This window comes from Chelonia mydas, chromosome 28 (genome assembly GCF_015237465.2).
Source record: "Chelonia mydas isolate rCheMyd1 chromosome 28, rCheMyd1.pri.v2, whole genome shotgun sequence".
Taxonomy (NCBI): Eukaryota; Metazoa; Chordata; order Testudines; family Cheloniidae; genus Chelonia; species Chelonia mydas.
This window is the reverse complement of record NC_051268.2, coordinates 1318929-1343211: the sequence shown is the minus strand read 5'-3', so window position 1 is coordinate 1343211 and position 24283 is coordinate 1318929. Positions and strand designations below refer to the sequence as shown.

General features: G+C 65.2%; 2 protein-coding genes across 3 annotated transcripts; both read right to left on the bottom strand.

The window, feature by feature from the left end:
• Nucleotides 1-3033: 3033 nt before the first annotated feature.
• Nucleotides 3034-9952, bottom strand: WRAP53 (WD repeat containing antisense to TP53). 2 transcript variants are annotated; one of them, XM_037887637.2, is made up of 11 exons: nt 9842-9952; nt 8826-9192; nt 8342-8440; nt 7744-7852; nt 7089-7177; nt 6780-6870; nt 6015-6147; nt 4852-5060; nt 4637-4740; nt 4058-4201; nt 3034-3382 (listed from the first exon to the last, which is right to left on the bottom strand). In XM_037887637.2, exons 2-11 carry the CDS (start codon nt 9173-9175, stop codon nt 3190-3192), a joined length of 1521 nt encoding a protein of 506 aa, XP_037743565.1. In that variant the 5' UTR covers nt 9176-9192; nt 9842-9952; the 3' UTR covers nt 3034-3189. The 2 variants fall into 2 exon arrangements, with proteins under 2 accessions (XP_037743565.1, XP_037743564.1); XM_037887636.2 differs by lacking the exon at nt 9842-9952 and adding an exon at nt 9460-9762.
• A 1083-nt stretch (nt 9953-11035) lies between these two features.
• LOC119564573 lies at nt 11036-23305 on the bottom strand (the record flags this gene model as incomplete). The annotated part of the gene is given in 12 exon segments (XM_043537077.1): nt 11036-12458; nt 12648-12789; nt 12990-13108; nt 13510-13557; nt 14299-14416; nt 16215-16310; nt 16836-17191; nt 20666-20915; nt 21439-21563; nt 22419-22454; nt 22909-22962; nt 23221-23305. Coding segments are annotated over 12 exon segments (1539 nt in total), but the record flags the coding sequence as incomplete, so codon positions are not given.
• Between the last annotated feature and the right edge of the window lie 978 nt (nt 23306-24283).

Here is a 24283-nt window from a genome sequence, read left to right as displayed (position 1 = left end):
CCTGGTTCGGCCCCCGGCATGGGGGAGGAGAGAGGGGTCTAGTGGTTAGAGTTGCCCAAGGAGCAAGGGGCAGAACTGGGGAGAGAACCCAGGAGTCCTGGCTCCCAGCCCCCCCTGCTCTAACCCACCAGCCCCCACTCCCCTCCCAGAGCCGGGGAGAGAACCCAGGAGTCCTGGCTCCCAGCCCCCCCTGCTCTAACACACCAGCCCCCACTCCCCTCCCAGAGCTGGGGAGAGAACTCAGGAGTCCTGGCGCCCCACAGGCTAGGCTGTAGCCACGTATATCTGAATTTGCTTTGGGAAGGACCCTGTAATTTGGAGGCAAATATTCACAGCGTGAAGCCGCCTGCCCCCCATTGTGCTGTCCAGCACCCCCCACGGGCCAGCACCCCCTACAGGCCAGGAGTGGCTGGTGGCACTTCATGTGTTCAGAGTCCCTGGCCTCACTGATGTCTTGCTAAGCAGGGCTGGGCCAGTACAGGATTTGGAGGGGAGATTGGGGAGCAGGGTGGGGGGCTCAGCAGGGGGCGCTCTCCCCCAGCAGGCAGGGCTGGCCCCAGAGGGCACTGTGGGGCAGGGAGCGCTCTCCCCCGGCAGGTAGGGCTGGCCCCAGGGGGCGCTCTGGGGCAGCGAGCAGGGGGCTCAGCAGGGGGCGCTCTCCCCCGGCAGGCAGGGCTGGCCCCAGGGGGCGCTGTGGGGCAGGGAATGGGGCGGGGGGCTCGGGGGCGCAGTAGGGGGCGCTCTCCCCTGGCGGGGGTGGGGGGGCTGGAGCCCACAAGGAGGGTAGGGGGGAAATATTTGCCCAATGCAAACAGAGGCTGCTGGCGCCATCTGGTGGCTCAATGTGTTAGTGCAGCAAGTCTGCACCAGCAGCGGGGACTGGGGTAGCCAGGAGCTGCCCCCACCCCACAGCACCCCCTGTTGGCAGGGCCCAGGGCAGGAGTAGCCAGGAGCTCCCCCTCCCCACCTCTGCCCCACACCAACTGGGGACATGGCTCCCACCCCGATCTCATCGCCCGCTAGCCAGGGAAGAGGCTGCTTCACCCCCGAACCCCACATCCACACCCCCCCCGCCAGGAGAGCCGGGCAGGTCCGGTGCCGTATGGATCCGGCAGGGGAAGGTGGGATATTGAGACAAGCAAGGACAGGCGCCGGGAGCGAACGTGACAGAAATGCCGAGCGCCGGAGAAAAAGCGGGAATTAAATCCCATTATGGATGGGAAGAGCCCAGACTAGTGCGTGTCATAGCCCCTATAGTGCTAAGAGACCCGGGAGATTCCTCAAGTCCGATCCACACACAACCCATGCTGAGATCTGCCCCCCCCCCAAGGGTAATTAGTTTAGCACAAAAGCCAGAACCTGCTGGCTGAGGAAGACCCTTACAATAACAAATCATTAAGATGTTTTGAGCACCCTGCATACTTGCCTCTCTTTGTTATTGTAGGGTCTTTGGAGCACGGGTGGCAGTGGTCACTTGGTTATTGCCGGGGCTTCTGGGAACACTGGGCCCAAATGTCACTTTGTTATTGTAGGGTCTCCCGGGAGCACAGGGGGCCACCCCTGTCCCCCCATAGCAGCAGCCCCATGGGCCCATCTATCGCTGCATCTCGCCCCCTGCCAGGATCAGACCCAGCAGCTGATCTAGGCCAGTACCGCCCCCCCCTCCCCGCTGCCCCAGATCAGGCTGAGGGGCCCCGCTGGCCAGGTCTCTCGCCCCCGCCCTCGATGCCTCTGGGAAGGGAGTGGGGGCTGGTGGGTTAGAGCAGGGGGACGGGGGCTGGGAGCCAGGACTCCTGGGTTCTCTCCCCGCCTCTGGGAAAGGAGTGGGGGCTGGTGGGTTAGAGCAGGGGGGGCTGGGAGCCAGGACTCCTGGGTTCTCTCCCCAGCTCTGGGAGGGGAGTGGGGGCTGGTGGTTAGACCAGGGGGCCCCCTCCCAGAGCTGGGACAGAGCCCAGGAGTCCTGGCTCCCAGGCTGTTAGGGAACCCAGGAGTCCGGGTCCCTTTAAGGGGGGGGCTCCTGGTCCTGCTTGGTCCCGCCTAATCCCATTTTTGTGACATCACAGGAGGTTGCTGTGGCAACGGGATGCTGCTGGAAACAGGAGACTCAGGTGGGGAGGGAAGGAGGCCGGAAGGTGAGCTCTTAAAGGGACCCCAACCCGCAGAAGGGCCAGGCGGGGGGGCCGGTGACACAGGGACCCCTCACCTGGTGCCGACATGCGGCCAGCTCTGGGGCGGGGCGGCTGGTTATCTGGGGACCCTGGCCTGGCGTCGAGATGCGGCCAGCTCTAGGGCGGGGCGGCTGGTTACCCGGGGACCCCTGGCCTGGCGCCGAGATGCGGCCAGCTCTAGGGCGGGGCGGCTGGTTACCCGGGGACCCCTGGCCCGGCGCCGAGATGCGGCCAGCTCTGCGGGGGGGCGGCTGGTGACCCAGGGACCCCTGGCCCGGCGCCGAGATGCGGCCAGCTCTGGGGCGGGGCAGCTGGTGACCCGGGGACCCCTGGCCCGGCGCCAAGATGCGGCCTCTGGGGCGGGGTCAGCTGTCTATACAAGGATCCCTCCTCCCCTGCCACTCCCCTCCCTGCGGCCGAACCCAGGAGTCCTGACTCACGCCCCCCCCCGGCCCGCAACCTTTCAACGGACACTCATGCCAACTGCTGGCCGGCTGGCACCCTTCCCTCCCGTGGGGCAGAGCTATTTACCCATCTCCAGCTGTGTTTGGACAGCCGCTGCCAAGACAAACCAACCCTGCGCTGGGCCACCTGGCCCCAGACAGCGTCTCTGGGGTGGGTTTCACACGCCTGGGGGTGGGGGAAGGAGGGGGGGGGGGTCGGACCTCCTTGCCCCCCGGTACTGGGACAACTGGGGAGGGATGTAGAGCAGGCAAGGGGGGCGGGCAGATCGTGCCCCCTCCTCCGTCTTCCTTCTTTTCTTTTTCCACGTGGTTCGAGCAGGCCGGGGTCGAAGAGCCCCAGGGCGGGGTGTCGGCCCCAGCTCCCCACCGTCGCCCGCCCCCCAAAAACATACGGGGGGGGGGGGGATGATAAAAAAAGTTTTATGGCTCCAAACGAGCCAGCGAATAGAGACAAAGCTGAGTGCGTTATGTACAAATCCCCTGCGCCAAACAGTGCCCCCCCCCATCGCTCCCCACAGCTCAGCCCCCCACTTTCCCCGACCCATCCGGAGGCCGCATCACGGGGCAGGAGGGGCCGGGTCGTGCCCCCGGCTCTCCCCACACCACCAGAGCTGCAGGCAGTTCTGGCCACGGGCCGGGCGCTGGGGGGGCCCGGGCCCCCCTTCCACGTCCTCCTCGCCGCTGTCCCACGGCTCCGGGAACTCGCGCTGGCCGGACGCGCTGGCCAGCAGGGGCAGGCTGGGGTGCAAGCTGGACAGAGGGGAGACAGGGTCAAGAGGGGCCACCGGCTCCTCCCCCGGACCCACAGCCCCCCCACCCCGGCTCTAACGTGAAGCCCCACTCCCCTCCCACAGCCAGGGAGAGAACCCAGGAGTCCTAGCTCCCAGCCCCCCCACTCTAACCGCTAGCCCCCTCTCCCATCCCAGAGCCAGGGAGAGAACCCAGGAGTCCTGGCTCCCAGCCCCCTCTGCTCTCACCCACCAGCCCCCACTCCCCTCCCAGGGCCGGAGAGAGAACCCAGGAGTCCTGGCTCCCAGCCCCCTCTGCTCTCACCCACCAGCCCCCACTCCCCTCCCAGACCTCGGTCCTCTCCCGGGGAGTCCTGGCTCAAAGCCCCCCTGTTCTAACTCTTCAGACCCCACTCCCCTCCCAGATCTGGGGAGCGAACCCAGGAGTCCTGGCTCCCAGCCCCACATGCCCTAACTAGTAGACACCACTCCCCTCATGGATCTGGGGAGCGAACCCAGGAGTCCTGGCTCCCAGCCCACCCTGCTCTAACCCACCAGCCCCCACTCCCCTCCCAGAGCCGGGGAGAGAACCCAGGAGTCCTGGCTCCCAACCCCCACTGCTCTAACCACAGGCCCCCACTCCCCTCCCAGAGCTGGGGAGAGAACCCCGGCGTCCGGGCCCCCCACCCCAAGGTACCTGATCCCGTTAACGCAGTCCCGCAGGGCCTGGAACTGCAGCGCGGGTTCCAGCAACGGCTCCGTGTCTCCGGTCGGGGGCTGATCCGTGTCCCACACCGAGACCAGCCCCTCCGTGGTACCGCTCAGCAGGAACCGGCCGCTCCTGGGGGGGTAGGGTGGGGTGGGGTGGGGGGGGAACGACACATACCCAATCCGGCACTTAGAGGCTGCAGCTGGGGGGGTTTATGGCTCCCAAGGTTCCTTGGGCTCCTCACCGACAGCGGCTGGGTGTCAGGACGCCTGGGTTCCATCCCCAGACTCCGATAATTATCTGAAAGGGCCTCATTAGGGGCGTTACGGTAGCAGCGTTGCCCCGCTCAGCCCCACGGCGAGCACCCCTTCCCGCCCCCCAGGCAAAGGAAGGCGCCTTACTCCTCTTCTACAGGTGGGGAAACTGAGGCAGGCAGGGAAACTGAGGCAGGCAGCCACAAAGCGATGTGCCTTGGCTCGTACCGAGAGCGGGTGCCGGAGCTGGGGAACAGAACCCAGGAGTCCTGGCCCCCGGGGATGCTGAGGAAGGAGGGAAAAGGTCACTCACGGCTCGAGATCGAAGTAAAGGCGCTGGTTGGTGGCCACGGTGCGGCGCATGGAGAACAGAACCCGGCCCGGGTGCCGCAGGTCCCAGCACAGGATCTCGGGGTCCTGGGGAGGGGGGGAAGGGAGTGAGCCCAGCAGACCCCGCTAGACCCCCCCGGACTCCACCCCCGACCGCAGCCGTGTCTCAGGCCCTGCCCCTCTGTAAGCTCCGCCTACCTTGCGCCCGCCGGTGTAGAGCCGGGTGCCGTTGGGGGCGAAGAGGGCGTGGGTGACGCCGCCCTGGTGGCCCTGCAGCATGGCCAGGGGCGCCCCCTCGGCCCGCGAGTACAGCCCCACCGTCCGGGAGTAGGAGGCGCAGGCGTAGAGGGGCTGGAGCGGGCTGAAGGCGATGCAGGAGATGATGCCGCTCTGCCCCTGTTTCTTCACTGCATCGGGGCAGGGGGACAGGTTAAAAAACCCCCAACCAATCCCCCCGGAACAGCCCTCCCACCCACTCCACTCAGTGCCGTTCCGTTAACTCTGGAACCTAATGGTGACAGGCTGGAAAAAAGTGACACCACCGAGACCTAATCACCTGGTTTAGGCTTGACCCTGCCTGCCCCCCAACCCCTCCAAACCTGGGCGGGGTATTAACTCTGGACCCTAATGATGGCAGTAAACTGCCAGCTCCATTTCACCGCAAAGAGGAGGAGGGGTCGTTCCTCCACCCCCCACAGCCTCCCCTGAGCTGAACGTTGTCATGGGCTCACAGGTCGTCCCCACTCTTGGCCCCATATGGTCCCTGGGGGGCAACCCCCTTCAGTGACAGCCCTTCTCGGGGGTCCACTCTCTTCCGGGGGGGTCACCTGGAACCGCACCTCTCTGAATCTCTCGCCATGGGCCCCCTCAGGGAGTCCACTTGCTCTGGACCCCCACTGCGTCACAAACGGCAACTTCAAATCTTGGGGGCATATTAACCGTGGAGTCTAATGATGGCAGTGAGATGCCTAGTGCCTATTTCACTGGCAGAAGGCGAGCAGCTGGGGCTGACACACACATTTCACCCCCCACGCAAACCCGAGTGGGTCGTTAACTCTGGAACCTAATGATGGCAAACGACCTGATTTCGTTCACTACAGCGGACAGCTCAATTAGATCCACCATCCGCACTCCCCCTATGTAAACATCCGGATTGTTGCGGCAGCAAAGAACAATGGTGACAAAGAACAATTCCCTATTTTTCTCCAGAAGCCCAAGCATCACCCCGAATCCGCCTTCCCTGACCCCCACAGGCCCCTCCTTTCCCTGCCGTGGAAGCGTTAACTCTGAAACCTAATGGCATTTTACAAAGCCAGCATCGTGGTGCCATCCGCCATGGTGGTGCCAGGGGGCGCTCTCACCAAACGTGGGACGGCTCTCGCACACCCGGCCCGGGCGCTCCGTGTCGAACACCCGCACGGTCTTATCGAACCCGCAGAACAGCTGGGAGCCGTCGGGGGTGAAGCAAAGGGAGTGAGCGGCCGTCAGTTCATCCTGGGGACAGACACACAGAGAGGAGCGTCAGGACTCCTGGGTTCCCTTCCCGACTCTGGGAGGGGAATGGGGCCTGGTGGGTTACAGCAGGGTGGGGCTGGGAGCCAGGACTCCTGGGTTCTCTCGCTGGCTCTGGGAAGGGCATGGGGGCCGGTGGGTTACAACAGTGGGGGCTGGTGGCCAGGACGCCTGGGTTCTCTCCCTGGCTCTGGGAGGGGAGTGGGATCTGGTGGGGTTAGAGCAGGGGGGACTGGGAGCCAGGACTCCTGGGTTCTCTCCCCAGCTCTGGGAGGGAAGTAGGGGCCGGTGGGGTTAGAGCAGGGGGGTCTGGGAGCCCGGACTCCTGGGTTCTCTCCCCAGCTCTGGGAGGGGAGTGGGGGCTGGTGGGGTTAGAGCAGGGGGGTCTGGGAGCCAGGACTCCTGGGTTCTCTCCCCACCTCTGGGAGGGAAGTAGGGGCCGCTGGGGTTAGAGCAGGGGGGTCTGGGAGCCCGGACTCCTGGGTTCTCTCCCCACCTCTGGGAGGGAAGTAGGGGCCGCTGGGGTTAGAGCAGGGGGGTCTGGGAGCCCGGACTCCTGGGTTCTCTCCCCAGGGGTGGGCGCAGGGGGGCTGAGCGCCAGGCTCTGTACCCACCAGGTGGTTGTAACTGCGGAACGTGGCCCGCAGGTCCCCGTGAAAAGCGTCCCACACGTGGACGGGGTTGTCACGGCTGCTGCTGGCAAAGCTGCGGGACCACAAGAGAGGCAGAAACGTGAGTGGGGGGGTCAGAGGAGAACAACTGGGAAGTGTATGACGGGGGGGGAACAAGCACCCCTAGAGGTGACAGGCCCGTGCCCCATTCCCCGCCCCCCGGAGCCAGCCAGTCCCTGGGCCGGATGGGAAAGGGCTCCACCCCCTTCCCCGTGGGGCAGCAGGGGGCGCCCTCGTGGCCGCAGCATTTACAAGCAGGTGGGCGGGTCCGCGGAGCTCATCAGCGGGAACCAGCAGTAGTCGTAGACGGTGTCTCCCTCGGCCATTCGCAGCACGGGGCTCTGTGGGGAGACAGACCCACGGACAGTCAGGCCGCCGCCCCCCGGAGCCACAGGGCGGGGGCAGGACTCCTGGGTTCTCTCCCCGGCTCCGGGAGGGGAGTGCGGCCTAGTGGTTAGAGCGGGGGTGGGGGCTGGGAGCCAGGACTCCTGGGTTCTCTCCCCGGCTCCGGGAGGGGAGTGCGGCCTAGTGGTTAGAGCAGAGGGGGGGTCTGGGAGCCAGGACTCCTGGGCTCTCTCCCCAGCTCTGGGAGGGGAGTGGGGGCTGGTGGTTAGAGCAGCGGGGGCTAGGAGCCAGGACTCCTGGGTTCTCTCCCCGCCTCTGGGAGGGGAGTGGGGGCTGGTGGGTTAGAGCAGGGGGGACTGGGAGCCAGGGCAGGGGGGACTGGGAGCCAGAACTCCTGGGTTCTCTCCCTGGCTCTGGGAGGGGAGTGGAGGCTATTGGGGAAAACCGGTCCCCCACCCACCCATTTGCACCAACACAGTTCCACACCACACGGGGTGTGTGTGTGTGTGTGTGACTGTCCCTTTAAGAGCCCCTCCCCCTCCCCGCCGCCCCTCTCCCCTACCATCTCGGCCACGGCCCCCCACTCCTGGCCGTAGAGCTCGGGGGGCAGGTTGTAAATGCGCAAGGTGTTGTCGGCGCTGTTGGTCAGGAGACAGGAGCCGTCGGGGGCCCTGCGGAGAGGGGGGCACAGCCAGGCCATCAGGGCGCCCCCATCCCTGCCCAGAACGGGGGAGAGAACCCAGGTGTCCTGCTCCCAGCCCGGCCCCCCCCTTTAACCACTAGACTCCACTGCCCTCCCAGAGTCTCAGTTTCCCCTCCCATCCATGTGTATTTAGGCTAAAGGCCCTGTGGGGAAACAACTGCCCTGAGCACCCAGCCCATTACGGGGACCCCCCCCGATCCCAATTCGGGGTCCCCTCAATCCCAGCAGCCCCCACTCTCACGGAGTCCTCAGGTCTGGTGTGTCTGGGACCTGCTCCTGGGGCTCTGTGCACCACCAGGGGGTCCCCGATCTCCTCAAGGGGGCTGTGTTTGACACTCAGCTCCCCAGGGGGGGCAGGGGCAGAGGATCCCTGGTCAGAGCCCCGAGATGTGACCCCAAATATCCACACCCCCCCCCGCCCCAGCCCCTGACACCAGGGCCCGGCCCAGCATCCTACCACTTGCAGCCCTTGAGGAAGTTCTCCGGCATGCTGCCGTATTCGCCCCAGGCCCCCGTCAGCAATTTGGGGGGCCCCAGGAACTCGTAGCCCGGCAGGCTGGGGGAGAGACAGAGGGGGGGAGACATTGGTACAGAGGTCACCCAGCCCCCCGGCTCTAACCACTGGACCCCACTCCCCTCCCAGAGCTGGGGAGAGAACCCAGGAGTCCTGGCTCCCAGGCGCCCCCCCCTCTGACCCACCAGGCCCCACTTCCCTCCCGGAACCCAGGAGTCCTGGCTCCCCGCCCCTGCCGGCCAGTCTAACCATTAGGCCCCGGCCTCTAACCACCCCGGTGGATCGGGACACCCCGACCCAGCCCCTGCTTGGCGCCAGCGATCAGAACCGGGCGCTCCCCGCGCCCCGGAGACCGGAGGCTCCGTGTGTGGGGCCCGAGCCAACGCCCGGCACAAGGGGGGACCCGGCTCGTCACCCCGTCCCTTACTAGTACTCCTCTTCCCACTCCGGTTCCTGTCCTCCGTCCTCCGGCACTTCGCTCCCTGCTTCCGCCAGCCCCTGTCCCCCAGCCGGCTCCCCGCCGGGGTCCTCCTCCGGCCTGGATCCCGCCCCCGGCGCCTGGCCCCCGGGGGAGCCGTTCTGCCGGGCCAGCTTGGCGGGGGGCTCCGGGGACCCGGGGTCTCCCCCGGCTGGATCGTCCGCCCCGGTACCGTCAGCGAGCGTCCCTGGCTCCATCGCCCGGGGGCTCAGCTGGGCGGGTGGCGGGGAGCGCGGGGGGGGGCCGACTCTGCTCCTGCGGGTGCTGCAGCGGCCGACGAGCCCCGGTGAGTCGGGCATCCCCAGAGCGCGGGCGCCTGCCAAGGCAGGAGACAAAGGGTTAATGGCAAGAGAGAACCCAGGAGTCCTGCCTCCCAGCCCCCCCTACTCTAACCCACCAGCCCCTGCTCCCCTCCCAGAGCCAGGGAGAGAACCCAGGAGTCCTGGCTCCCAGCCCCCCCTGCTCTAATCACCAGCCCCTGCTCCCCTCCCAGAGCCAGGGAGAGAACCCAGGAGTCCTGGCTCCAAGACCCGCCCCCCCAGACCACGTGTCCTCTCTTCCCAGCTGCAATCCGGGCTCTTACCCAGGGTAGGTGGAGAGGAGAAGGGTGTTCGGGTGTGGATGGACGGGCCCACTCTCTCCTGGGGGGTGGTATATGGACGAGCCCACTCTCTCCCCTGGAGAAGGGGGATGGACGAGCCCATTCTCTCCCGGGGGGGGGAATAGATGGACGGGCCCACTCTCTGCCGGGGGGGGGGGGTGTTATATGGACGGGCCCACTCTCTGCCGAGGGGGGGTGTTATATGGACGGGCCCATTCTCTCCCGGGGGGGGTGTTATATGGACGGGCCCACTCTCTCCCCTGGAGAAGGGGGATGGACGGGCCCACTCTCTCCCGGGGGGGGGAACAGATGAACGGGCCCACTCTCTCCCGGGGGAGGGTGTTATATGGACGGGCCCCGTTACCTCCCAGGTTCTCGCTCCGACAGCACAAGCCGCTCAAGGGCTGGAGGCGGCCATGACAGCACCAGGCTCCGCCCGCTCGGTGAAGATCTCGCGAGACGTGGCTGGAAACTCCGCGAGATCAGAAACCCTCGCTCTCACTTCGCCCCCGCCCACCCCAGCTTCCCCCACATCCCGCGAGATCTCAGGCCCGGGCCACACTCCTCCGCACATCCCGCGAGATCTCAGCCCCTCGCCACACTCCTCCGCACATCCCGCGAGATCTCAGCCCCTGGCCGCTCTCCTCCGCACATCTCGCGAGATGTTGGGCGGGAGGGATAGCTCAGTGGTTTGAGCACTGGCCTGCTAAACCCAGGGTGGCGAGTTCAATCCTTGAGGGGGCCATTTAGGGATCTGGGGCAAAAATTGGGGATTGGTCCTGCTTTGAGCAGGGGGTTGGACTAGACACCTCCTGAGGTCCCTTCCAACCCTGATCTTCTAGGATTCTGTGACCCGCTCGCCCTTCGGCCCTTCCCTCCCCCCCCCGGTGACAGCACCCAGGTGCCCCCCCCCAGGGAGGCCATGGGGGGGTTGGAACCTCTGGGTGCATCAAACCCCCCCCCCCCAGGATGATGGGGACCTGTCCGGGGGCCCTGGCAGGAGTCGGGCGGGACCGGGGGGGGGGAGTCTCGTGCGGTGGGTTCTGGGGGTTGGAGGGGAGGCTGGTGGGGGGCGAGGGGGGAGCTGCAGGGGGCTGAAGGGACCCAGCGGGGTGGGGAGTCTGGTGAGGGGGCAAGGGGGAGGCTGGAGGGGGGAGCTGGGAGTGGAGGCTGGAGGGGGGAGCTGGGGGGCCCAGCGGGGAGTGGAGGCTGGAGGGGGGAGCTGGGGGGGGGAAGGGGCCCAGTGGGGGGTGGAGGCTGGAGGGGCCCAGCGGGGGGTGGAGGCTGGAGGGGGGAGCTGGGGGGGGGAAGGGGCCCAGCGGGGAGTGGAGGCTGCGGGGGGGGGAAGGGGCCCAGCGGGGAGTGGAGGCTGGAGGGGGGAGCTGGCGGGGGGGGAAGGGGCCCAGCGGGGAGTGGAGGCTGGAGGGGGGAGCTGGCGGGGGCCCAGCGGGGATCCTGGCCGGGGGGGCCGGAATGGGACACAGGGGCTGGGGGGGGCCCAGTCCGGTCTACGGCAGGACAAAGCCGGACGGTATCTATGAGGGACCTGCTGGTGTCGGGGGAGCCCTGTGCACCCAGGGGGTTCCCTGCATGGCTCACCCACCCCCCCACGTCGCTGAGCTCCCGAGAAGAGGGGGGTCCGGGAATACTTTGGCTCGTGGAATACTTTATTAGCAGGTAAGAAACCCACAGCAGAGCACCCCGCCACCCCCCTGCTCCGACCCGGGACTGTAACAAACAGGGGGTGTCCTCTAACGCCCCACTGCGGCTCCCCGGATGCCTGGGTCCCTTCCTTCCATGCTGGCTGAGGCCCTCTGCAGCTTCCTGGACTCCTGGGTCCCTTTCTCCCAGGCCAGCTGAGTTCCTCGGCAACTCCCTGGACGCCTGGGTCCCTTCCTTCCAGACCGGCAGAGTCGTCTGGGCTGGGGCCATTTGCTCTGTGTCCGTGTGGCGTCTGCCTAGCCTCGGACTTCTTACAAAGCCAAACAAGAACCCAGGAGTCCTGGCTCCAAGCCCCACTCCTCCCCTGCCCCTGCTCCAAGCCACTAGGTCCCACTCAGAGCTGAAGAGAGAACCCAGGCGTCCGGGCTCCCAGCCACCGTGCTCCTTGGCATGTTTGTTCAGAGGGCCCCATTCACGACCTTCACAAAGTTTTTTGGCTGGAATTTCCTTCGGTTTTTTGGGGGGGGTTGGTTTGTTTCAGGCTGTCCTCGGGGGGCGCCCCCTGGTGGCTGGGGCAGAGTCCTGCATCCTCCCCAGTGATGAGACCCTTCCAGGATGCACCCCAAAATCACAGCCCTGGGATTGCTCCAGACTTTCTGGACGCCTGGGTCCCTTCCGGCCTGGTCCCTCCTCTGCAGCACCCCGGACGCCTGGGTCCCTTCCGGCCTGGTCCCTGTGCAGCTCCCCGGATGCCTGGGTCCCGTCTGGCCAGATGCCTGGGTCCCTTCTGGCCTGGTCCCTCTGCAGCTCCCCGGATGCCTGGGTCCCTTCCGGTCTGGTCCCTGTGCAGCCCCCTGGATGCCTGGGTCCCTTCTGGCCAGATGCCTGGGTCCCTTCTGGTCTGGTCCCACTGCAGCTCCCCGGATGCCTGGGTCCCTTCTGGCCTGGTCCCTCTGCAGCTCCCCGGATGCCTGGGTCCCTTCCGGCCTGGTCCCTGTGCAGCTCCCCGGATGCCTGGGTCCCTTCTGGCCGGACGCCTGGGTCCCTTCTGGCCTGGTCCCTGTGCAGCTCCCCGGACGCCTGGGTCCCTTCTGGTTTGGTCCCTGTGCAGCTCCCCGGACGCCTGGGTCCCTTCTGATCTGGTCCCTCTGCAGCTCCCCGGACGCCTGGGTTCCGTCCTCGCCTGGGGAGTGGGGGTGGCCGGCCTCGCTAGAGGCGGACCAGGCCCAGGAAGGTCCCGTGCGGGCTGAGGTCGAGGGACGCGTTGGCCCGGGGCACACGGAGACTCAGCTGGTCCCCGCGCTGCAGCTGGAAAACACCTGGGGGGGGGGGGGGGTCATCATTGGGGGGAACCCCGGCGAGCCCATCCCCCTCCTTCTGCCGGACAGCCCCCCCCGTTCCCTCTAACTGCCCCCCCAGTGGCTGCAAATCCCTCCTCCCTGGGTGGTCTCCCCCCCGGCACCCCCACTAGCTGCAACCCCCCCCCATGCCTGGATCCCCCCCCTCACCTCCGCTGTAGCAGCTGTTGTAGGCCTGCTCCGGCTCGCGGGGCATGCTCTGAACACACCGCAGGAGGATCTGCCCCGGCCCCCCGGCCGACGCCCGCCACAGCACCTGCCCCATGGTGAACGTGGGGTCGTGGAACAGCACCTGGGGGGCAGCAGGGAAGAGGGGGTGAGGATTGGGCCGGGTGTTGCAGGGAATGGGGCAGGCCTAGGGGGCGCCGGCTCCCCTCCAGCCCCAGGCCGGGGACTGCCTGGCTCGGGGGGGCGGGGAATGGGGCAGGGGCCTGTCCCCTCTAGGGGGTGCCGGCTCCCCACCCCCGCCCCAGGGCGGGGACTGGCCCTTACCTGGCTGTAGACAAGGTACAATCCCGTCTGCTTCACGGTGACGTCTGGCCCAGTCACGTCCAGCGCCCGGCCCTGCTGCAGGAAAGGCTGCCACCAGATCTCAGTCATGTCCCCCTCGTCTGTGGGGGAGATGGGGGGCTGTTAGCGCTCCCAGTCCCCCTGCTCTAACCACCAGCCCCCACTGCCCTCCCAGAGCCGGGGAGAGAACCCAGGAGTCCTGGCTCCCAGCCTCTCCTGCTCTAACCCATCAGCCTCCACTCCCCTCCCAGAGCCGGGGAGAGAACCCAGGAGTCCTGGCTCCCAGCCCCCCTGCTCTAACCACCAGCCCCCACTGCCCTCCCAGAGCCGGGGAGAGAACCCAGGAGTCCTGGCTCCCAGTCCCCCTGCTCTAACCCACCAGCCCCCACTCGCTTCCCAGAGCCAGGGAGAGAACCCAGGAGTCCTGATGGTCAGCATGGGTCACCCAGGGAAGGGGGATGTTGGGGTGGGGTGTGTGTGGGGGGGGGGGACGACAACTCACTGTTGGTGGAGCGATGGCTCGGGGCCAGGTGGAGAACCGAGCGTTTCCCTAGGAGTGAGGTGGAGAGACAGAGACGGTGACTTGCCAGCTCCCCTCCCCACAACCTGCCCCTCCTCTCACCCCTGCGCCCCTTTGCCCCACGGCTGCTGGAGCCCGGATCCACTGGGAACTTAAACAGCCCTACCAAGTGGCACTGGGATCCCACTGCTCACACCAAGCGGTGTGACCCTAAGGGCGTGTCTGATCGCCCCAGATCCGCTGCCTGCACCATGGGTCAAAGCCTGAAGTCTCCACCCCAGGTGCCAACCCCAGAGCATCTCGCGCCACACGGCAAAAGACATGTGGGTTAATGGAGATAATCAGCGTTCGATCCCACCGCTGACACCAGCTCAATTTGGTGATCCACAGCGGGGGAGGGGCGCGGGGGCAACAGCTCTTACCAGAAACTGACCTGGGGGTAAAAATTGGGAACAGAATCTAGGCCTGAGTGCATTGTAAGCAGGAGTGACTCTGGATTGACCCAGGGAGGCAGCTGAGATTTGCATCTGGCCTTTCCCCTGCTGAGTTTGTCACTTTCTACTTTCACTTCTCAATGTCCCGTTCCCCACATCGCACGCGCACACACACACACACACACACACACACAGAGCGCGCGCGTGCGCACACGCGCACACACGCACAGAGGGGACAGGCCCCATTCCTCACCCCCCCCCCCCCCCCCCCCCCCGCGGGGACACCCGTTAACAGCTGCAGCCACTTGTCACTCTCGCTTCATCCCCAGCCACTCACTGTGTTGCTGTCGGTGGTCCTGTTCCCTGGAGCTCCCCTCGGACCCTCTTTTCCCCCTTCGCCAAACCGGGGGGGCTTGGACCCCCGCAGCCTGAGGGGGCTCCAGCTCCCCGGGCGCCTGAACCGGGAGCAGACAGGAGAGGGTTAACCCTGCAAAAAATCCCTTGGCACCAGCCCCCACTCCCCTCCCAGAGCCGGGAGAGAACCCAGGAGTCCTGGCTCCCAGACCCCTCTGCTCTAACCCACGAGCCCCCAGTCCCCTCCCGGAGCCGGGGAGAGAACCCAGGAGTCCTGGCTCCCAGACCCCTCTGCTCTAACCCACCAGCCCCCACTCCCCTCCCAGAGCCAGGGAGAGAACCCAGGAGTCCTGGCTCCCAGCCCCCCTGCTCTAACCACCAGCCCCCACTCCCCTCCCAGAGCTGGGAGAGACCTCAGGAGTCCTGGCTCCCAGCCCCCCCTGCTCTAACCCACCAGCACCCGCTCCCCTCCCCGAGCCAGGGAGAGAACCCAGGAGTCCTGGCTCCCAGTCCCCCCTCCCGCAGCCCCCACTGCCCTCCCAAAATCGGGAAGAGAACCCAGGAGTCCTGGCTCCCAGCCCCCCCTGGTCTAACCACCAACCCCCACTCCCCTCCCAGAGCTGGGGAGAGAACCCAGGAGTCCTGGCTCTCAGCCACCCCCTGCTCTAACCACCAGCCCCCACTCCCCTCCCAGAGCCAGAGAGAGAACCCAGGAGTCCTGGCTCCCAGCCCCCCCTGCTCTAACCCACCAGCCCCCACTTCCTTCCCAGTGCCAGGGAGAGAACCCAGGAGTCCTGGCTCCCAGACCCCCCTGCTCTAACCACTAGAGCCCACTCCCCTCCCAGAGCCAGGGAGAGAACCCAGGAGTCCTGGCTCTCAGCCACCCCCTGCTCTAACCACCAGCCCCCACTCCCCTCCCGGAGGCAGGATTAATTGGGTTGCTGCATGGCGCCCAGGAAGTGAAGTTCATTCAAAGATCATCCAGATTTCCCTGCAGAGTTACAGGGAAGTGACCGGGGGTGGGGCCGGGAGCCCGGACTCCTGGGTTCTCTCCCCGGCTCTGGGAGGGGAGTGGGGGCTGGTGGGTTAGAACAAGGGGGGCTGGGAGCCAGGACTCCTGGGTTCTCTCGGGGGCCCTGGGAGGGGAGTGGGGGCTGGTGGTTAGAGCAGGGGGGCTGGGAGCCAGGACTCCTGGGTTCTCTCCAGGGCCCTGGGAGGGGAGTTGGGGGCTGGGGGGTTAGAGCAGGGGGGGCTGGGAGCCAGGACTCCTGGGTTCTCTCCAGGGCCCTGGGAGGGGAGTGGGGGCTGGGGGGGTGGGATTCTCTACATTCCTTTCCGCCATGCGGGGCTTTCCCAGGGAGGCGGGTTGTTTCCGCCTCCCCGCCGAGCGCTGAAGGTCGGTGCCGGGTTAGTGTTTGCGGCTCCCCCCAGCCCCGCTCCTACCCCCCACCGCGCCGAGGGGGGGGAGGGGGCCGCTTAATCTTTAACCCTTCAGGGGTCTCCCCCGGCTGCTGCCCCATGGAGGAGAAGGGGGAAGCGAGAGCAGAGCCCTGGTAAGTTTCACCCCCCACCTCCCCTCCCAGAGCCGGGGAGAGAACCCAGGAGTCCTGGCTCCCAGTTCCCCCTCCCGCAGCCCCCACTGCCCTCCCAAAATCGGGAAGAGAACCCAGGAGCCCTGGCTCCCCCCCAACCACCAGACCCCGCTCCCCTCCCAGAGCCAGGGAGAGAACCCAGGAGTCCTGGCTCCAAGCCCCCCCCCCCCGCTCTAACCACTAGCCCGCACTCCCCTCCCAGAGCCAGGGAGAGAACCCAGGAGTCCTGGCTCCCAGCCCCCCCCCCCCCGCTCTAACCACTAGCCCTCACTGCCCTCTCATTTGGATCAGTGTTGAGGGGTCTCACCTGCGTCTCTCCAGGGGGCCTGGTCTCTCCCGTCCTGGCGGCCACCAGCTCCCCCCGGAGCTGGACCAGTTCCCGGCGCAGGGCTCCCAGGTGGGCCTGCTGGGCCATGAGGGTTATAAGACAGGCTAGCACCCCCAGCGCTGCGCCCCCCCCTAGCCACAGCGCCCCCAGTGCCTGGTGCCCCGGGGCCCCGGCCATGAGGGCTGGGGAGAGTCACCTCCCCCGCACTTTGCCCCCTCACCTGATCCCCCCAAGCCCACTCCCAGAGCCCCCCCCTTGCTAGCTGCTCCCCCAAATCCTTGCCCAGATGGCCCCAAATCCCCCTTCCACAGCCCCTCACCCCCTCCCTAGCCACATCCACAAATCACTCCTCTACACCCCCAAAAATCTCACTCCCAGAGCCCCCTTCCCCCTCCCTAGCTGCTCCCCCAAATCCTGTTCAAATCCCTCCTCGAAAACCCCCAAACTCCCATTCCCAGAGCCCCCCTCCCCCTTGCTAGCTGCTCCCCCAAATTCCTGCCTGGACACCTCCAAAATCTCCCCCTGCCTGTTCTCAAAGCCACCCCCCCCAAATCTCCCTGCCTACCCACCCCCCAACCTCTCCGGAGCCCTGCCCCAAACCTGCCCCTCCCTGGCAGGGTCAGCAAGGCCTGGGATGGCCAAGGGGGGTGCAGCTGGGATCTGGGGGTGCTTTGCAGGTTCCAGGGGGTGGCCGGTGAGCAGCCGGTGAGCCCCGGGCTGTGGCCGGCTAGTGGCGGGTGCTGGCGTCGGGTTCTTGCGTAAGGGGACGTGGGGAAGAGGGCGTGGGGCAGGAAACCGACGGGTGCCCGGGGCCTTCCAGCTGTATCCGTCTGCCAGCTGGCAGGGACCATTAGACCCCCCAACGTCGAATGGGTGGGGGGATGCCCCCACTTCAGATCCCTGTGGGTTCCCCTGAGGTCCCCCCCAAATCTTTACCCCACCCTGTGAAATCCCCCCTAAAATCCCTCAATTGAGGTGCCCCCAAATCTCTGCCCCCAAAACCTTCCTCCCGTGGGGAGGTCACCCGCAAGTCTCTGCCCCCTGAAATCTCTCCCCCCAACCTTTACCCCTCTGTGGAGGTCACCCCCAAGTCTCTGCCCCCTCTGAGCTCACCCCAAATTTTCCAGGGACCCCCCAAATCCATCCCCAAATGTCCAGGCCCCCCTTTTGCCACAGGCCTCCAGAACTTAGTCACCCCCTGATTTCTATGACCCCCTAAAAAATTATTCATATTTGCATAGGAAGGATGAATGCGCTGAGGTCCCAGGGTGTTGGCAACAGCTGGGAAACCTCCCCGCCCCCCCAAAGAGACTAGAACCCAGGAGTCCTGGCTCCCAGCCACCCTGCTGTAACCACCAGCCCCCACTCCCCTCCCAGATCCGGGGAGAGAACCCAGGAGTCCTGGCTCCCAGCCACCCTGCTCTAACCACCAGTCCCCACTCCCCTCCCAGATCCGGGGCGAGAACCCAGGAGTCCTGGCTCCCAGCCACCCTGCTCTAACCACCAGCCCCCACTCCCCTCCCAGAGGCAGGGAGAGAACCCAGGAGTCCTGGCTCCCAGCCACCCTGCTCTAACCACCAGCCCCCACTCCCCTCCCCGAGCTAGAGACAGAACCCAGGAGTCCTGGCTCCCAGCACCCCCATGCTGTGCCCGCACTGGGCTGCTGCCTACCCCACATCTGTCTGCAGCCCCCTCCCAACCAATATTCCCCTGGGCCTTTTGAGCCGAAAGCACTCGCCAGGTTGGGTACACAGGGACCCCTCGCCTGGCACTGAGATGCGGCCACCTCTGGGGCGGGGCGGCTGGTGACCCGGGGACCCCTCGCCCGGCGCTGAGTTGTGGCCACCTCTGGGGCGGGGTGGTGGTTGTGATCACCCACGTTCGGGCTTTCTCAGGAATGGAAGTGTGTGATAATCAGTTTGTTCTGGTGAGTGAGAACACAAGATAAGCTACTGCAGACCTGACCCAGCCACCCACGCGGGTGCCAGGTCTGGGAAAGCCATCGATCCGGGGCTTAGCGGCCTTCACCCCACGGGTCAGGATCGAGGGGCCCTGGTGGGGTTGGGCGGGCGGGGGGCCTGTGGGTCAGGACAGAGAGGGGGTGCGGAGCTGAGGCCTGGGGAGCTCGGAGGTGTATGTCCCTGGGCGGATGGATGGAGGGGTCCTTGAGGAGAGCTGGCCGGCTCATGGTTGGGGGGTGGAGGTAGACAGATAAAAGGTGTAACCCCCCCTTTCTCCTCACGATATCATGTGAGCCAATGTATGAGCAGCGTTCGCTGGGGCACCTGCCCCATAGCACCTACTGCTGGCTCAGTGGGACGCTATTGAGGCCTGCCTCAGTTTCCCCAAAACAAAGCCCCCCTCCCTCTCCTTCTGGCCTATTAAGCTCCGCACGAAGCCTTTTGAAAGAAAACTCATACCTGGTTCTCTGGGCCCAGTGGCCTCTTCCCGTGGCTCCTGGCTTCCTCTGGGCACCGTCTGCTGGCACCCGTCTCCGCCTTTATAAGCTGCCCATTTGGGCAGCTGGTAATGAGTCTAGCTGCCCGGGGCTCGGCCTCCCTTCTCGCACCCTGTGACAAACCAGTTCATGGCTGTTTTCAGCTGTTTTGCTCGACCGATGGCCCCGGCTGCGCTAACTGATCCAGCTCAACGGAAGGAGCAACTAAGTGTGTTGCGAGTGCAGTGAGAGCTGAAACTGCGGAAAGCCACCGCCCAAGGTGCTAAGCCCTGCGGATGGAGGCGTTTCCCTGGGAGTGATGGCTAAGGGCATGGGCTGAGGGACGACAGGTCGCCACTGTCTGCGCGCATGTGAGAGACAGAAAGCGAGGGAGGCAGGTGGGGAGAGTCACCCGGAGAGGAAGTCAAGAGGCAGAGATCCTTGGGGCTCAGGACCAGCCAGAGAAGTGGGCCTGGGGATTTCTGAGCCAGGAAGCTAGCTGTGGCCGTCAGTCTCCGCCATGGCCAGGGAGGTGGGCCGGTGTTGGCCGTTCGTGGTAAAATAAATGGGTTGGTACCGAAGAACAAACCTGAGTCAGATCATCCATTTCTTCTACACGAAACACCCCTGCCCCGATATAGACCTGGGGAGAGAACCCAGGAGTCCTGGCTCCCAGGCCCACCGCCCTGCTCTAACCACTAGCCCCTGCTTCCCTCCCAGAGAACCCAGGTCCAGTGATTCACCACAGACGAGGCCACGGTATTTTAATTATCTTTAATAACCATTTCTGCTATAAAATACTCTGTGTCCCAAACCCCCCCGCCCCCCCCCCCCCACCGGGGTGTGTGTGGGTGTGTGTCCCCTCCATGGGCGGGCGTCACCGCCACTGGGACGAGTTCATTGGCCCGCCGCAAGGCCCCGCCCACCCACAGCACAGCCTGTCAGGCAGCGGTGGTCCTGGTGTGCTTTTGGCCGCCCGGGCGGCGGGCGAGGTGGGCAGGCCGGCCAGCTGAGGGCATCCGTGCGCCCCCTGGTGGCAGCTGGGGCACTGCGCCCCCCCCCCCCAGCCAGTGGGAGGATGTGTCTGTGCGCCCCCTGGTGGCAGCCAGGGGCCCTGCGCCCCCAGCCAGGGGGAGGATATGTCCGTGCACCCCCTGGTGGCTGCAAGGGGCACTGCGCCCCCCCAGTGCCACTTTCCCCTGCTGCGGGGGGAAGGGCTTTGGCTGGAGTGGGTGTTTTATCCCCGCCCTGAGCGTTGGGGACAGGAAGAGCTGGGGAGAGAACTCAGGAGTCCTGGCTCCCTGCCCCTGCTGCTCTGACCCACCAGCCCCCACTCCCCTTCCAGAGGCGGGGAGAGAACCCAGGAGTCCTGGCTTCCAGCCCCCGCTGCTCTAACCACCATCCCCCACTCCCCTCTCAGAGCCAGAGAGTCCTGGCTCCTCACCTTGTGGGGTGGGGGGCTACCCAGACTTTAAATGCACCCCCACCCCCACAGTGGAGCTGCAGCAAAGGAATTTGGGGGGGTCTCCGGCTGGATGGGCAGGGATCTCGCCAGGGTTCGGGGGAGGCACTGGCCACCATCCAGAAGCGGGGAGTGGCATGGATCAGAACCCCGCCCACACAATGCTGCGTGGGTTGTGTGCACCGCCCCCCCCCGCCCCCCGCAAGACGCCGGGGTCTAGGAGAAGCTGAGGGGACGGGGTGGGCAGGAGGGCGCAGTACAGTGGGATCCGATACGAAGCAACCGGGAGCCAAACTGGGCCCACTGGTGTGATCAAGAACACGGGACCCTGCTTCCTTCCCAGAGCTGGGGAGAGAACCCAGGAGTCCTGGCTCCCAGCCCCCCCTGCTCTATCCCACCAGCCCCCACTCCCCCTTCCGGAGCCGGGGATAGAACCCAGGAGTCCTGGCTCCCAGCCCCCTCTGCTCTGGCCACTCAACACCACTGCTCTCCTGGGGAACCCAGGAGTCCTGCCCCGCCGCTCCCGGGCTCAGTGCACCTGGAAGAGCCCGAAGAAGGTGAGGTAGTGCTCGGCCTTGAGCCTCACGCCGGGGATGGTGCGGATACGCAGGGCGGAGGGCGGCTGGAGGAGCAGGAGCCCGGAGACCTGGCAGACGCGCAGTTCGGGGTCCTGGGGGCCAGCGCTGGTCGGGGGGAACTGCTCCAGGCACCGCAGGGCCAGCACCCCGTCCACCACCACATCCAGCTTCATGTACACCGTCCGGCCCTCGTTGAAATGCACCTGCCGGGGGCAGAGGGGGGCAGTAGAACCCAGGAGTTCAGGCCCCTGCCCCCACTCCCCTCCCAGAGCCGGGAAGAGAACCCAGGAGTCCTGGCTCCCAGCCCCCTCTGCTCTAACCCACCAGCCCCCACTCCCCTCCCAGAGCTGTGGAGAGAACCCAGGAGTCCTGGCTCCCAGCCCCCCCCTGCTCTAACCACCAGCCCCCACTCCCCTCCCAGAGCTGGGCAGAGAACCCAGGAGTCCTGGCTCCCAGCCCCCCCCCCCCGCTCTAACCACCAGCCCCCACTCCCCTCCCAGAGCTGGGCAGAGAACCCAGGAGTCCTGGCTCCCAGCCCCCTCTGCTCTAACCCACCAGCCCCCACTCCCCTCCCAGAGTGGGCAGAGAACCCAGGAGTCCCAGCTCCCAGCCCCCTCTGCTCTAACCCACCAGCCCCCACTCCCCTCCCAGAGCTGGGCAGGAACCCAGGAGTCCCAGCTCCCAGCCCCCGCCCCCAGAGAACCCAGGTGTCCGGCCGCCACTCACCTGGCAGTACAGATAGTACAAGCCCCTCCGGAGGACGGCGAATTCCCCTCTGGCCAAACTGTAGCGCAAGGGGCTGGTGGCATTGAGCGGCGTCTCCTCCCAGCCCCCGATGGTCCCGTCAGGCCCTGGCGTGGTGGGGCAGGGGGAGGGCAGGTGTATTACACATTAGATTCCCCCCCGCCACCCTCAAGACCGAGAGCTGCCCTGGCCCACCCCTCTGCTCGGCTCCCCCAAACCCCACTCCCACCTTCTCTGCCCACACCCCTAGTTTACCATAAGCCTCCCCCAATGTATTATCCTCAAGGCACAGGGCTGCCCCCTGCTGGCTCCCCTTGGAACTGCAGGGCACCCCAGAGTGGGGAGGGAACGTTTGTCTGGGTACCAGGCCTCCCACCCCTAAAAGGGCGGCCGGGAGAGAGAGTGTGGGGGAAGCCAAGCTAGACCGAAAGCTCCCAGCACCCCCACCCTTCCCCACTCTAACCACCATACCCCACTCCCCTCCCAGAGCTGGGGAGAGAACCCAGGAGTCCTGGCTCCCAGACCCCCTGCTCTAACCCGCCAGCCCCCCACTCCCCTCCCAGAGCTGGGGAGAGAACCCAGGAGTCCTGGCTCCCAGACCCCCCGCTCTAACCCACCAGCCCCCCACTCCCCTCCCAGAGCTGGGGAGGGAACCCAGGAGTCCTGGCTTCCAGCCCCCCCTGCTCTAACCACCGGTCCCCACTCCCCTCCCAGAGCCAGAAAGAGAACCCAGGCGTCCTGGCTCCCAGCCCCCCCTGCTCTAACCACCAGTCCCCACTCCCCTCCCAGAGCCAGAAAGAGAACCCAGGTGTCCTGGCTCCCAGCCCCACCTGCTCTAACCCACCAGCCCGCCCCTCGCCTCCCAAAGCTGGGGAGGGAACCCAGGAGTCCTGGCTCCCAGCCCCCTCTGCTCTAACCCACCAGTCCCCAATTCCCCTTCACACAGCCCCTCCTGGAATTACCTGAGTAGATCCCAGCTGGGTTCTCTGGAAATCCCACTGAAACAGAGACCGACATGAGCCATTATTACACTGGGGGGGGGCTGGGAGGCAGGACTCCTGGGTTCTCTCCCTGGCTCTGGGAAGGGAGTGGGGGCTGGGGGTTAGAGCAGGGGGGTCTGGGAGCCAGGACTCCTGGGTTCTCTCCCAGGCTCTGGGAGGGGAGTGGGGGCTAGTGGTTAGAGCAGGCGGGGTCTGGGAGCCAGGACTCCTGGGTTCTCTCCCAGGCTCTGGGAGGGGAGCGGGGGCTAGTGGTTAGAGCAGGGGGGCTGGGAGCCAGGACTCCTGGGTTCTCTCCCCGGCTCTGGGAGGAGGGGCTGGTGGTTAGAGCAGGATGGGGGCTTGGAACCACGATGATTTAACCAGCAACAAGCAACCTCCAAATATGTATCTATTTTTAAATCCACCACCTCCCCATCCCGACCCGACCGGATGTGTCCCAGGTCTCTCTCACCTTTATAGTGGGCAGCAGCAGGTTTCCGGGCCCGAGGCTTCTTCCCCTTGGACACTGCCAAATACAAGCAGGGAGATTCACACTCAGCTTTGGCCGTACGGGTCTCATGACACACGTGGGCGCCATACGGTGAGCTGCCGCTAGGGGGCAGCATTACATGGAGATGCAAACGCAGACAACCGCAGAATCCACCCACCCTTGCTCTGACCCACTCACCCCCACCCTCTTCCCAGAGCCGGGGAGAGAACCCAGGAGTCCGGGCTCCCAGCCCCCCCTGTGCTGGGCTGGGGATGTGACTGGGGGTTCACTCACCCGATCTCCTCTCCCGTGGCACGTCCCCTTGGTCCAGGTGCTGCGGGAACCAGCCCCGGGAGTTGCGGCCAACAGGGGGCGCCAGCTGGGTGGGGGACAGCGCAGTGAGGAAAGGGGTTAATGGGGGGGGTCTAAGTGACACACACACACACGCAGCCCCCCCCGCACCCCCCCCCATCTCTGTACCACAGGACCCCACCCCTCCTAAATAATACACCATCTCGGGGGATGGGAGCCGGTTCTGAGTGGGGAGTAGCAGGGGTTAGGAAGTTATCCCATCTCTGTTCATGGCCCTGATCCCTCGGGGGGCGGGGGGGATGAGCCAGTCTCCCCCACCTCCCTCCTGGGTCCTGGGCCCCTCCAGAGAATGAGTGAAAGAGAGAAGGAAAGAATGAGAAAGTCCATGAAGAAAGAAAGAAAGAAAGAAAGAAAAGGGGATGAATGAGAAAGAAAGAAAGAAAGAAAGAAAGAAAGAAAGAAAGAAAGAAAGAAAGAAAAGGGGATGAATGAGAAAGAAAGAAAGAAAGAAAGAAAGAAAGAAAGAAAGAAAAGGGGATGAATGAGAAAGAGAGAAAGAAAGAAAGACAGAAAAGGGGATGAATGAGAAAGAAAAGGGGATGAATGAGAAAGAAAGAATGAGAAAGAAATGAGAAAGAAAGAATGAGAAAGAAAGAAAGAAAGAAGAGGGGATGAATGAGAAAGAAAGAGAGAAAGAAAGAAAGACAGAAAAGGGGATGAATGAGAAAGAAAGAAAGAAAGAAAGAAAGAAAGAAAGAAAGAAAGAAAGAAAGAAAAGGGGATGAATGAGAAAGAGAGAAAGAAAGAAAGAAAGAAAGAAAAGGGGATGAATGAGAAAGAAAGAAAGAAAGAAAGAAAGAAAGAAAGAAAAGAGGATGAATGAGAAAGAAAAAAGAGAGAAAGAGAGACAGAAAAGGGGATGAATGAGAAAGAAAGAAAGAAAGAAAGAAAGAAAGAAAGAAAGAAAAGGGGATGAATGAGAAAGAAAGAGAGAAAGAAAGACAGAAAAGCGGATGAATGAGAAAGAAAGAAAGAAAGAAAGAAA

Bases quoted from the DNA above. Each gene is read 5' to 3' on its own strand.
- WRAP53 (XM_037887636.2), bottom strand. From the start codon at position 9,580: ATGGGCTCGTCCATCCCCCTTCTCCAGGGGAGAGAGTGGGCTCGTCCA. The intron at 6,148-6,779 runs GTGGGTACAGAG...GTCTGTCCCCAG, and splicing joins TCCGCAGTTACAACCACCTG to GATGAACTGACGGCCGCTCA. The intron at 4,202-4,636 runs GTGAGTGACCTT...CTACCCCCCCAG, and splicing joins CTTTACTTCGATCTCGAGCC to GAGCGGCCGGTTCCTGCTGA.